The sequence below is a fragment of the Lathyrus oleraceus genome, chromosome 7 (genome assembly GCF_024323335.1).
Source record: "Lathyrus oleraceus cultivar Zhongwan6 chromosome 7, CAAS_Psat_ZW6_1.0, whole genome shotgun sequence".
In the NCBI taxonomy this organism is placed as follows: Eukaryota; Viridiplantae; Streptophyta; class Magnoliopsida; order Fabales; family Fabaceae; genus Lathyrus; species Lathyrus oleraceus.
The window spans coordinates 35,822,070-35,834,268 of record NC_066585.1 but is presented as its reverse complement, the minus strand read 5'-3'; the positions used below and the strand labels follow the sequence as shown (position 1 = coordinate 35,834,268).

At 35.5% G+C, this 12,199-nt stretch overlaps 1 protein-coding gene across 1 annotated transcript; it reads right to left on the bottom strand.

Annotated features, from left to right (window-relative positions):
* Positions 1-730: 730 nt before the first annotated feature.
* LOC127100941 (DExH-box ATP-dependent RNA helicase DExH10) lies at positions 731-11,617 on the bottom strand. The gene is made up of 16 exons (XM_051038249.1): positions 10,483-11,617; positions 8,369-8,683; positions 8,177-8,281; positions 7,999-8,067; positions 6,672-6,839; positions 6,508-6,579; positions 6,279-6,395; positions 5,280-5,459; positions 5,007-5,165; positions 4,522-4,611; positions 4,332-4,424; positions 3,861-4,014; positions 3,606-3,754; positions 3,441-3,536; positions 1,708-1,800; positions 731-1,247 (listed from the first exon to the last, which is right to left on the bottom strand). The coding sequence occupies exons 1-16, from the start codon at positions 11,440-11,442 to the stop codon at positions 1,137-1,139; spliced, it is 2,931 nt and encodes a 976-aa protein (XP_050894206.1). The 5' UTR covers positions 11,443-11,617; the 3' UTR covers positions 731-1,136.
* Between the last annotated feature and the right edge of the window lie 582 nt (positions 11,618-12,199).

Below are 12,199 nucleotides of genomic sequence, written 5' to 3'. Positions count from 1 at the left end.
ATCCAAGATCATTAAAATTCAAATCTTAACACAAACTTAATATTTGATTCAATCTTTTTCTTCTTAAAATAACTTTTTGTCTTTATCAAAATTAAACTAAGGATGGACATATATTTTCACAAATTTTTTATTAGGAGTTTTGTAAAATCAAACTATCAAATAAATTTTTATTATTTAAAAATTTTAAAACAATTCTATAGAACCAAATCAGCAGAAAGTTTTCTCAGAAATTTCTTTTAAGTATCAAAAAGCAACACCTAACATAGGTAGATAAAGGTTCAACATCTGTTTTTATAGAGGTGCTCCGCTCCCACAACTACAAAAAAGACATTTTCCTTCTAATCCTTAAGTTTGCTCCAAACTCTATCAAGTAATTAAAGATCTAACTTTTTTAAGTTTTCCACATGAGTAAGGCATAGGCAACTCCAAAGATCTTGTAATATTAAAATTAACTTAATTAGAAAATTAACCAAGAAAACAATTGGATCATTATCTAAATCAACTTAATATAAATGACATAAAATACACAACTAAAATGTTTAATAACATTATTTTTGAAATTTAATTATTTAAAAAATAATAATCATTAAAGTAATTTACTTAGATAGAATGAATAAAAAAGTGATAGATCGGTAGGATATTCTCCATTGATACAGTTCAAGAACTTGTTCATAAGCATCTATATAACTGACAACAAAACTCTAGTCCCGATTAGCATCCACATTCTCAGTTCAACCAAATCAATTATTCAGATGATCACTAAAGTAAATAACTGTCAAACAAAATTTGTTTTTGAAATGTTTACATGCCAGAATGACTCATCTGCGAATAATCGATTACCTTCTACAGTAATTTCTTTGCTACCCCACTCCCCAAGCCCCAGGGCAGACAAAGGGTTCTGAAGGTAGACTTAGATGAGAAATATACTACCAATCTGAATTAATCAATAGTTCGTTCATCTATCACTTTCGCATACAACAACTCCTATACTACGAGCAGTTAAATTGAACAAAAAGTATTTACAAGAGAAAGTTTAAGAACGTATTGAGCGCACCCAGAAAGGAGGGATGTGAAGGTAGCAACGGCCCTCCAGCCAGAGTAATCGAGAATGTAGGGAGTGGTTTCAGGAGAACAAATCACAGATACAGAGAATTTGCAAAAATAATACCACGTCGAAGGCTTTCACTTGCTGCAGCAAATTTCTTCTCCAAGTCAACTTCTCCAACTGCTTCAGCAGCAGCACGCAACTGGAAAGAGGCAAATACGGTCATAGCAGATCCCAACTAAAAAAACTCATTGTCAACTGAATTATTTCCATTTTGTTTCTAAACAATTAATTAGGCCGGGAATTTGTTAAAAAAGCTAATTTTTAACATGAGGGGATTTTACGATGGTAAAAATAATTGCTGAAACACAAGTCAACAACCGCTACTTTAACCCACACACTTTCTAATTTGGCAACTAAACACCTCAAACTTCAAGCTTATATCAAATATAACATATGCAAAGTTATAAAATCAAACATAAATTGTAATATGTAAATGTCGAAAATGGCACTTTTGATGAGTCATGTTTAACCAAACCACACAAATTATGAGGATATGATTTCTCAATAGTTTAAGTTTGCTTTTCAATATCTACTATTTTCTGCAATGTCCTTTCGCTAATACTCCCTCTGGTCCTATTTATAAGAAACCATGTGGTTACCTGATTCAAAAACTCATCAAGCCTTCTAGCAGCCCTAATGATACTGCCCTCGAAGATGTCAGTCATTTGAGTAACATCAGCAAAACTAGATCCCTGGGTCAAAAATAAGAAACATAAGAGGTTAATAAAAACTTACAAACCAATACATTAACTACTCCTCTTTTCTCCCACTCATTAGAGGAGCATACTCGCTGCTGCAGTGAGGATGTCTATGTGTGTCTTATAATGCAAGCAATCTAAAATGAGATTTAGTATAACAATCAGCACAGATAAGTCTATTTTGAAGACCTCTTGGAAATGAATCTCAACATAGATGAGTCTATTTTGTAGACCTCTTGGTAATGAATCAAGATCAACATAGATGAGTCTATTTTGTAGACCTCTTGGTAATGAAAAAAGAGTAGCAGAATGTGTGTGTTTAGGCGCACAAAGCGTATGTCTGTGTACTTTAAGTTGTTAATTTATCGTCTAAGCATGTTGAATCCATACATTATGAAGCAAAAGGATCCCTGTAATAGGTGAGAGCTTCTGGCACATGTTACTACTTACTATGTTGTCTACCACGACTAACAACCATGACAACCCAACTCAAATGCCTATGCCTACATTTCACAAATTTTGATAATTCATTTGTTTTTATATGTTCAAGGGATGATTTTAGGTTCTATTACAAGTTACAACGACTGAACTTTACTAATCACAAGCGATAAACAGAACCAGGACATCATGTGTTCATAATTCCAACTTTATAAAAAAACAATGTCACCAGCTCACAAGGGTTCTTGACAGGTTGTGTGATGATTGAATATTATAAGAAAATATCTAATTATCCTAAACCTTTTTTACCTTCCTCCTCCACCTGGACTGTCAAATGCTAATTTCGTTAAGCTAACTCTTGTCAAACTTGTCTGTCATTTGTAAGGCGCGCAAAAGGGCAAGAGTTATCTTTAAAGGTGTGGTTCAGCTTAAATACCATATACCTCAATTGCTTTTCTTTTTTTGGTAGGGATGGAGAGAAATGTGAGTGCTGGCTAGTCTCTAATGTTCAAAAAATAATAACTTATGGCATTGCACACCATTCCCCACTAATAGGTTTTTGTATTGAGATTAATTCATTCTTACAAAACCGACTTCTAAAGTGAGAGACGCTTCCCACTTGTAAACAAATTCCCAGGCCTATATATCATCTAATGTGAGACTTTCAACACAACCCTGGCTCACACCTAGGATTACAAATAAACTAGATCATGTCCCCAATGGTGTGACAACAGATGGCCAAACAAACTTTAGATATATTCTGATACTATAATTACATTTTATTATTGAGTCTAACTTACAAAAACCGACTTGTAAGGTGAGGGATGTCTCCCAATTATAATCACATTTTCAGACTACACCCATCCAATGTGGTACTCTCAACACCCTCTACCAATCCCGTGTTCAGAATTCCCGTATATTCTTTATTTTCCTATGACTAAAGTAGCAAGATGAACCGTTTACTACCAAGCAAACCGTTTACTACTAACTTTTTCCAGCGGTTTCTCAAGTTTAAATAGCAATCTATGCAATTAGGTCAACCGAGACATGTGTAATAGAACTTTTACTCTGGAAACTTATTCAGGAATATGAATAACAATTTATCCAGGAATAGAATTTTCAGTTTTTTGCAAGAAATCAAGCAAACGGCTTAAAAGAAGAAAAAACATTTGAGTCAAAAATATGATATTACGAACCTTAGACCAAGAGTATATTACATCCATCAAGAATGGCTTTACTGTTGATTCGACATACTCATTCACATTTACTTCCAATTTGCATTCGTGTTGTATCTATAACCATAAAGTAATCCCAGTTATAATTTAATTCACAAAAAAATATTAAGTTAAATGATAGAGCACCTCTGCTATCCTTCTTGCATTGTCTTGAAGCTGCTGTAGAGGTCTCGCAAGCTCTGATCTCAGTTGTATCTGCTCACTTGATTTATCTACTGGTATAAAACAACTTGCAAGAGCAGCAACTTGATGATGGTCCAGATCATTAAAAGTGCCTAATGAGGAAGAGAAATGAATATAAGACAGGGAGAAAAATCAGATTATGTAACACAAACTCTAAGCCATACAGAAAAAAGAACAAACGAATGCATATTGATTCACCATTAAACATTAATTCAGTGACAAGGAGTTCATCTCCTGTGTCAACCAAGCAGGCTGCCCTTCCTTTCAATTGAACTACACTATCAGCGTCAATATGACCAAGCTTCTTTAAGACTCGAGAGCGATTTTTAAGTTCATCCCGAAATTTTTGCAGCTGAAATATTGATATGAAGTTTGCACTCAACAGTTTAGAAAAATAAATAAACTAGTACAGTTAAACATTGTCCACATTCAAGAATGGTACATTGTCCACATTCAAGAATGGTGCACTCAATATTTGTCATGGACAAAACTATCATATTAACCTCTCATCAACTGTTAAGTTGTTAATTATTCACATTTGGTAACATAGGCTTATATGTAATGCACATCACATACTTTCTTGTCTCCCATTCAGTTCTAAACTCCAACATGTAAGTCCAGCTTAATAATTAACTTTGGCAAATAATGAGGCCTCAGCAAAGTCAATACCTGGGAGTCTCGCATTTTTGCTTTCAGGTGTTGAATTTCATGATTCGCTTCAGCTTTCCTCTCAAAGCTCTTAATTTGATCTACATCTTGAACCTAACTTACAGCAAAGTGTTGAAGAAACATTCAAACCAAAGACCAACATCATCACATCTATACGTACAGAATATGGACCAGACTAATTTTAGCAAACCTTATGCATAGGATGACCAAGCAACTTTTTCTCAAGCTCTTCTATTTGATTGACAAGTTCAACTATCTCTGAATCTCGTACATCCATGTCCTGCAAAATTTATTTAAGAATAATGAATAAATGGTGTGACTATTTTAAAGAACACTAAAATTCAGCTGTGAGCATGTGCTAAGATAACCTTCCTTGCTTAAAAGACAGTGAGATAGAGAAATTATAAGATTAACACTGATGAAGAGGAAAAAATTTGATGCACAAAGGCAGGTCTTTGACTCTGCACTAAAAATATTAAAACATGCACAGATATTGCCGAGACATAATGTTGGAGACCATTAAATTTGATACAGCTTTTGCCTTACAGTTTACATAAAAATCATGTCTAATATCATGTGAAACATTAAAGAGCCTAGAACAGTCACCCCTTAATTCTGATAACAAAAGTAAAGAACATACCGCAATTTATGATAGCTGAGGATGGAAAATTTTACCTTAACAGGGTTAAGCTTTGGAAGACCTTGAGGAAAACGATTGCCCAGCTCCTGAACAGCAAGGAGTATGCTTTGCCGAGCTTCCAAGGGCCGGAGATCAGGAGGTACGTGTATCATTAGTTTACTAAGCGCAGAGATTAATGGTAATTGAACAGGGACCTATTGCAAAATGAAGCAGTCAAGAGAATGAAGCTGTCTTTGGCATATGTAAAGTGAAGTGAGTAAACAACAGAGCCCTGAAAAAGTAGCATGACAGTCAAAATGGCAGCTTACCACATGCATTTCACCTTTCTCTCCAAGGCGCGGTGGACATGGTTTTGACCGTGTACTGTTTTCGCTTGAACTAGGTGAACAATGAAGTAAAGTGTCAACTATATAACCACCAACAGGTTTCTTAACAACATTGACTACAACACCCCAGCCCCAATCTGTCCCGCCTTCTCTTACTTTAATCTGCAAGATTAACAAGACCATCTATTTCAGTGGCGTTTGATGCAAGTATAAACCCGAGACAAATTAAACACAGAAGAACTAAAAAATAAAACTGAACAGTCGTGCACAGACAATGCAGGAAATAATTTACGTTTAATGCTGAAAATTAAAACAACCATCTCAGAATTTGGGTTGGGCCTAACTCACCCTTACAAAACCAGCTTGTAAGGTGAGGATTGCCCCAACTTATAAACACAATACAAGTCATATTTCTAAGCAATGTGGGACTAAACCCACCCCTTCAAACCCAACACAATGAAGGTGTTGGAGGTTGCAATGAAGGCAAGCCAAATGCCACAATTAAGGCAACTAGGGGCGGAAATTTCAACACATCCCCCTCATGCTCGGACCTCAATGAGCCTAGGGCGTGGACGATGCGGGAAGCCCAACAACAGATTTAGGATAAGCTTTGATACCATCTCAGAATTTGGGTTAGGTCTAACACACCCCTACAAAATTGGCTTGTAAGGTGAGAATTGTCCCCACAAATAAACACAATACAGGTCATATCTCTAAGCAATGTGGGACTAAATCCACCCCTCCAAACCTAACACAATCTAGGTGTTGGAGGTTGTAATGAAGGCAAGCCAAATGCCGCAATTAAGGCAACTAGGGGCGGACCACAATGAAAGCGGAAATTCCAACAGCACATATATACACACACATACAGATGAATTTATGATATCATAAACTCGTTTACACGCTGATGATCAGGATTAGTTAGAGAAGCAAGAAAAAAAAAACTAACTCAATTACGCACCGATGATAACCACCACTTACCAATCGACCAGGGACAAGAAAATAAAGAATCATTTCCGGTCTTATTATTTGCGACATCATCTTCTTCTCAAGAAGAGCATATTCTAATTTCAGCTTATGATATTCAGATACTTCAGCCTACACAAATAATGAATAATAGCAAATAGTAAATAAAATATCAATATCAATATATTAAAACCACACAGAAAATAATTAACAAAAAAAAACGTGGCCCAGGAATAAAGATTACCTCCCCTGCAGCATCAAGCAAGGCTACTTCCTGCTCCAGCATAGATACCCTTTTTCCCATATCAGGTAAGGCCTTAATATGGGTAACGAGTACACAAGTTAAACATCACAGCTACAGTGCACGAAATACAAATAATGTTTTAAAGGAAATGGTTGGGTTCAAACCTTCTCATATTGAAATTGATGAAATGAGTTTCTTATCACGTGTTCGGCAGTGAATTGGCCTTCTGCACGGCTCATCAAATTTAAAATTGAGTAGTAACTAAGCCTAAATGTACTAACTAAAGGAGCGGGTTTACCCAGAACCATGTCTTTGAGGGTATTCATTTCCATCTGTGAAACAATTCGATAATGTTGAGTTCAGTATTGCAAAACCAATAAGTTTTAGTTCCGTTCAAAACCAAACCAGTGACTGACATATACCATAATAACTAAGAATAGAATGAGAACACAATACAAAACACCCAACTTATAGTCTTGCAGCCATACCACGTGAAAAGGGAGTACCAAAAAACCAACAAGATTTAGTATACAAATAACAGAATTTTCAAGCATACACAAATACATGTCCAAAATATTATACAAAAAAGTGCTTTTGAAAGCCTAATTCGCATATTCTGTTAATGAACATATGAAGAGAAAACAGAAAGATAAAAAACGAATAGTGACATGCTATTTCAAACAGAGCAGGTAACCTCCTTGTTCATAGGGTCTATTATCCTATTGAAAAAGTTGAAACAGATGTCTTACACAAAACTAAATAGTATCATGCTCCATCTCGTTTTAATTAATAAAATAATATTAAAATAAAAATAAGTTATTTAACTTGACTCTAGTCAGATTAGAACTTCAAAATAAAAAGAAATCAAACCCATTTTGCTTGGTTTATTTAAATTGCTACTAGATGATTACTATCCGAGAAGTATGTGTAGTTGGCCAAAGTATCAGAATTTAGTTAGAGGTTAGAACAGCCCATAACAGTTCTGTTGACAACTGTATCAACAGCTGATTAGTTAAGTTATAATAGTAGATAGCCAAGTTGCCAACACTGTTTCTTTCCCTTGGATTTTGCAATCCCATTTCAGAGAATAATGATAGCCAACAAAGTGTTTTCCTATCTCTTCCAGTGCAGTTCTACGAGAACACGTACAAATTGTCCACCTTAATGTTGAATTTTGTTTCAAACACTTTTTACAAGGTGATTCTGAAATAAACTCAACCATAAATGTATTGAACCATCCTTCAACCAACAATATCAAAGCAAAAAGATATAGGCTATTTTTTAATGGACATATATTTAATCATATAACAAGTCTATTTGTCAAAAGAAATATCAAGTTGCTATTTCTAAATTATCCCGATAAAATTAACAAAGGTGACTATTAAAATACTACTATTTGGAAAAAGGTCAACAGAAGAGGCGTGGGTATGCATATTTCATTATGCAGCACTGGAGGTACAGAAAACAAAAAATGACTGGCAATAAACTCACCTCCTCATCAATCATTATGATACAAATCCCACGCTCATCTTTGCCACGACGCCCGGCCCTTCCACTCATCTAAAGGGACCATATCATCAGTAGTAAGTAAGAATTTTGATACCCCGATAGAATGAATAAGTCTTCAATCACCACCACCAATAAAAAAATAAAAAAAAACATCACTCACCTGTATATATTCACCAGAGCCAATATAACGGTGACTATCACCATCCCACTTCTTAACAGCAGTGAATACAACAGTTTTTGCCGGCATATTTAAACCCATTGCAAACTGTAGAAAAATTCATCTAAGTAATCTTCAAAAAGATATTATCAAGAGAATTTTAGGGGAAAAATCAGAAGCTTGAAAAAATCTTACTGTCTCAGTAGCAAAGAGGGCCTTTACAAGACCTTCCTGGAAAAGAAGCTCAACCAATTCTTTGATGACAGGAAGAAGGCCAGAATGGTGGACAGCAATTCCTCGCTGAAGTAGTGGTAACATCAGCTCGATAGCAGGTAAGCTCCGGTCTTCTTCATTCAAACAGAGAACTGCATTCCTAAAAACATGCTCCACTGTATCCTTTTCCTCTTGGGTGTTGAAGTCAAGCTTAGACATAGCCATTGCATGCTGCTCACACTCTCTCCTACTGAAGCTAAAGATGATAACAGGTTGGAATTTCCTTTCCATGATCATCTGAAAATTAAGAAATACACCAACTAAAATAAAAAGCAATAAAATGGGACGGAGAATAAAAAAACATTTCCTAAAATAGATAAAAGTAAAAGTGTAAACCCATGAACAATTAACACCATCAGTGTAATAAAGCTACCCAATCCGTCAACATATGTGTAAAGGACCCTCTTTTAGAAATGCCATGAACTTTGCACAACCGTAGCCATGTGCCTAGTATGCCTAATCATATTCAAAAGTAACTGGTTATCAGTAGATATCATCAAAAGTGCAAGAATTATACCCCTCTCAAATGCCCCAAAGTATATCAAAACATTGCACATTATTGCTTTAATGTGATTAGGTACTAGGCATATGGCTACGGATGTGTATGGTTAAAAGAGTGTCGTTTATCAGATACGATACGAGTATCAAGTTCATGGTTTTTTTAAAAGAGTGTCCTTTATCAGATACAATACAAGTATCATGTTCAATGAAGCAAGGGACGTGATATGGGTATAGATACAATACGTTTAGGACAGGTATATGAAAATTAAAATTAGATATTAGTCAAATCAAGTCTATCAAAAACCAAACTCATAACACAACTTTTAACACATTACTAAATATTAAATCTTAACTAAGATATTAGAATTATACTTTCAGAAATAAATTTACTTAAAATATTTGAGTTGGATGAAGGTGATAATGAGTCTGGTAATAAGAATCTCTTGCTGTGTAAAGGTGTGAAAGGTCGGAAGAAGGGACTGTAACAAGTATGGTATACTCTAGAATCTAGACCTTTCCTTTACAAAAAACATTAATACGTAAAAAGTAAGTAACCATTAATCTGAATTAAATTTGAAACATTGGTAATTGATAATGAATTGTGGGAGAAAACACCAATCTTGAAAAATGGCAACAACAAGAAAAAGTTAAAGAGAATACCATACTTATTACGTATTCTTGACATATGGGAGTCATATCGCCGCCATGTCAAAACTTATTTATTTGTTTTTTAAAGTAAACAAATACAGATGCTTCATCGATACATATCAACGGCATATCGGATATGATTCGGCAGAGATTTTGACGTATTCGTGCTTCATTGCCCTTATGACAATAAAAGCAACATAGATTCATAATGTATGGAGAAGGGCTTTATTATTGCTTTAATATGTTCTTTATAACAATAATATGTTTCAATCTAGGTTTAATATATTCTTTATAATAAGTATCCATCTAGATTCACAATGTGTTTATCAGTTCGTACTTTTTCCTCCTCTTTTCCTCTGCAGACAAGTGTATAACTGTATATCCACCCCTTCCTTTCTCCCTTCCAATAATATTTACTTAGTAACAAAATATAAATGAATCAAGAACTCATCGATCAACAATTAACTACTTAAGTACATGTACTGTTTTTCATGAATCCTGAATGCACTGGTGGTAGCTCTCTGACATGTGTGTCTTCTCCGAACAGAAAAGTGCAACATTCAATAAATTACCCCATTTTGTGTCAGGAAAAAATAAGTTGTATTAATTTTCCTACTAACACTGGACTCCCTATATACAATATATGCATATAATGTACCAATATGTCTGCTTACTATTTAACTTTCCTAAAATTCTATGTATTTCAATAAAAGCCAAAACAGATGAAATCATTATTTAATAAGCCGATATTCCATCACAATGAACAAGATCCTCTACAAAGTAAATTGTTAAATAATACATACAATTAAGAAAACACAACCAGTTCCACCCAAAAAATTAATAAATATGGTTGATGACTAACACAAGGAATGGAAGAAGTAACTGACCTTAACAATTTTGTATATGTCAGAACCAGCACCAGCAGAACCACCTTTCCCATGTCTGCCATTAGATTTACCACCCCTAAACCCATCACCAACTTTCTGCTTAGAAAAAGTATCCTGCAGCTTAACAAAATTATCCTCCCTAAACTGTTCATTCTCATCGACAACCAAATACAATCCATTCCCACCATTGGGAAAAACATAATGCTGCAACGGAGTCGGTCTAAAATCAGTATACACAACATGACAGGGTTGCTTATGTATATTACAAATCCACTCCGCAAACTCCGTAGCATTCGACATAGTAGCCGAAAGAAACACCATTTTAATAGCAGGCGGCAAAAAGATTATACTTTCTTCCCAAACAACACCTCTTTCACGATCCTTCATATAATGAATTTCATCAAATATAACCCAAGCAACTTCCTTCAAAACCTCAGAACCACGATACAGCATTCCCCTAAGAATCTCCGTCGTCATAACAAGACACGTCGCATTCGGAGAGATCGTAACATCACCGGTCATCAACCCTACGTCTTTAAATTCTTGACTGAGCTCTCTGTATTTCTGGTTACTAAGCGCTTTAAGCGGAGAAGTATAGATAACTCTCTGTTTATCTCTAAACGCCATTGCGACTGCGTACTCCGCAATCGCAGTCTTTCCAGCTGAAGTGTGAGCTGAAACCAAAACGGACTCGTTCCGTTCGAGGCACGCGATTGATACTTGTTGGAAGGGGTCGAGTGTGAAGGAGTAGGTTTTTGCCATGGTGCTGTTGTGGAGAGGATTGGAGAGTGTTCCGTGAAGTGATTCGTCCTTTGTTGAGATGTAATTGCTTGGAACTGCAACTTCGTGGACGCAAGTGCGTTCTAAACTGCGGGGTTTCTTTGGTTTTGAAGAAGTGTCGCCGGCGTCGGTGGTTTCGGAATCCCTTCGTTTTCCGAGTGTTGCTGGTTCTTGCTCCATTTTCGGTTTTTGAGCTGAAAGATGGTGCAATGTTCTGTTATGTTGTTGGTTTGAGCGCAAAAATGGAGTTGGATTTGATTTTCAGGCTTAAACCCTAATTATGCGATTCCTGTGTGAACAGCGCGGTTTTTGTTACTGTTGGCGTTTTACGATTGAACTTTGTGGGCTTCACAGCCCAAAACGTTTCAACTTTCCTTTTTTTCTTTCTATTAAGGTCATTATTGATAGAAATTTCTGTTTATACAAATGAAAGTGATGATTTATAAACGTTTATAACCATGTTATATGATGAGATTTAAATCATAAAAAATGACATATATAAATCCATATGATCAAAAAAGGACATACATATAAATAAAGTCGAAATACATGATAAAGTAGAATGAAGTGAAAATAAAATACAATCCACGATAAATTCAAAGTACAACTATTATATATTATTGTGTATGTCATACTACTTCTATTCGGGCCCCTCGGACTCCCCGACCTCCTCTACCTCATGTCCTCCGACGTTGTCTCTAGTACATCAGTGTCTCTCATGCCTCTGTCATAATGGCATCTAGAACCTACATCACCTCATACCCATCAGGAAACATACATCTATCAATGCATGTTTGCGCAATCTCCATCATGCGACGACATATAGGTAAGACATCATGAGCATGATCTAATTGCTTCGTCTCTAGTATCTTCTGGTGAGCTGGTCTCGGTGGATCTCCTAGAGCATCATGCACCATATACGGATGTAAATGGCTTC

Coding starts and splice junctions, on each gene's coding strand:
- LOC127100941 (XM_051038249.1), bottom strand. CDS start 11,442: ATGGAGCAAGAACCAGCAACACTCGGAAAACGAAGGGATTCCGAAACC. Junction 8,068..8,176: donor GCTCTGGTGAATATATACAG/GTGAGTGATGTT, acceptor TGGTCCCTTTAG/ATGAGTGGAAGGGCCGGGCG. Junction 6,580..6,671: donor ATCAATTTCAATATGAGAAG/GTTTGAACCCAA, acceptor ACCCATATTAAG/GCCTTACCTGATATGGGAAA.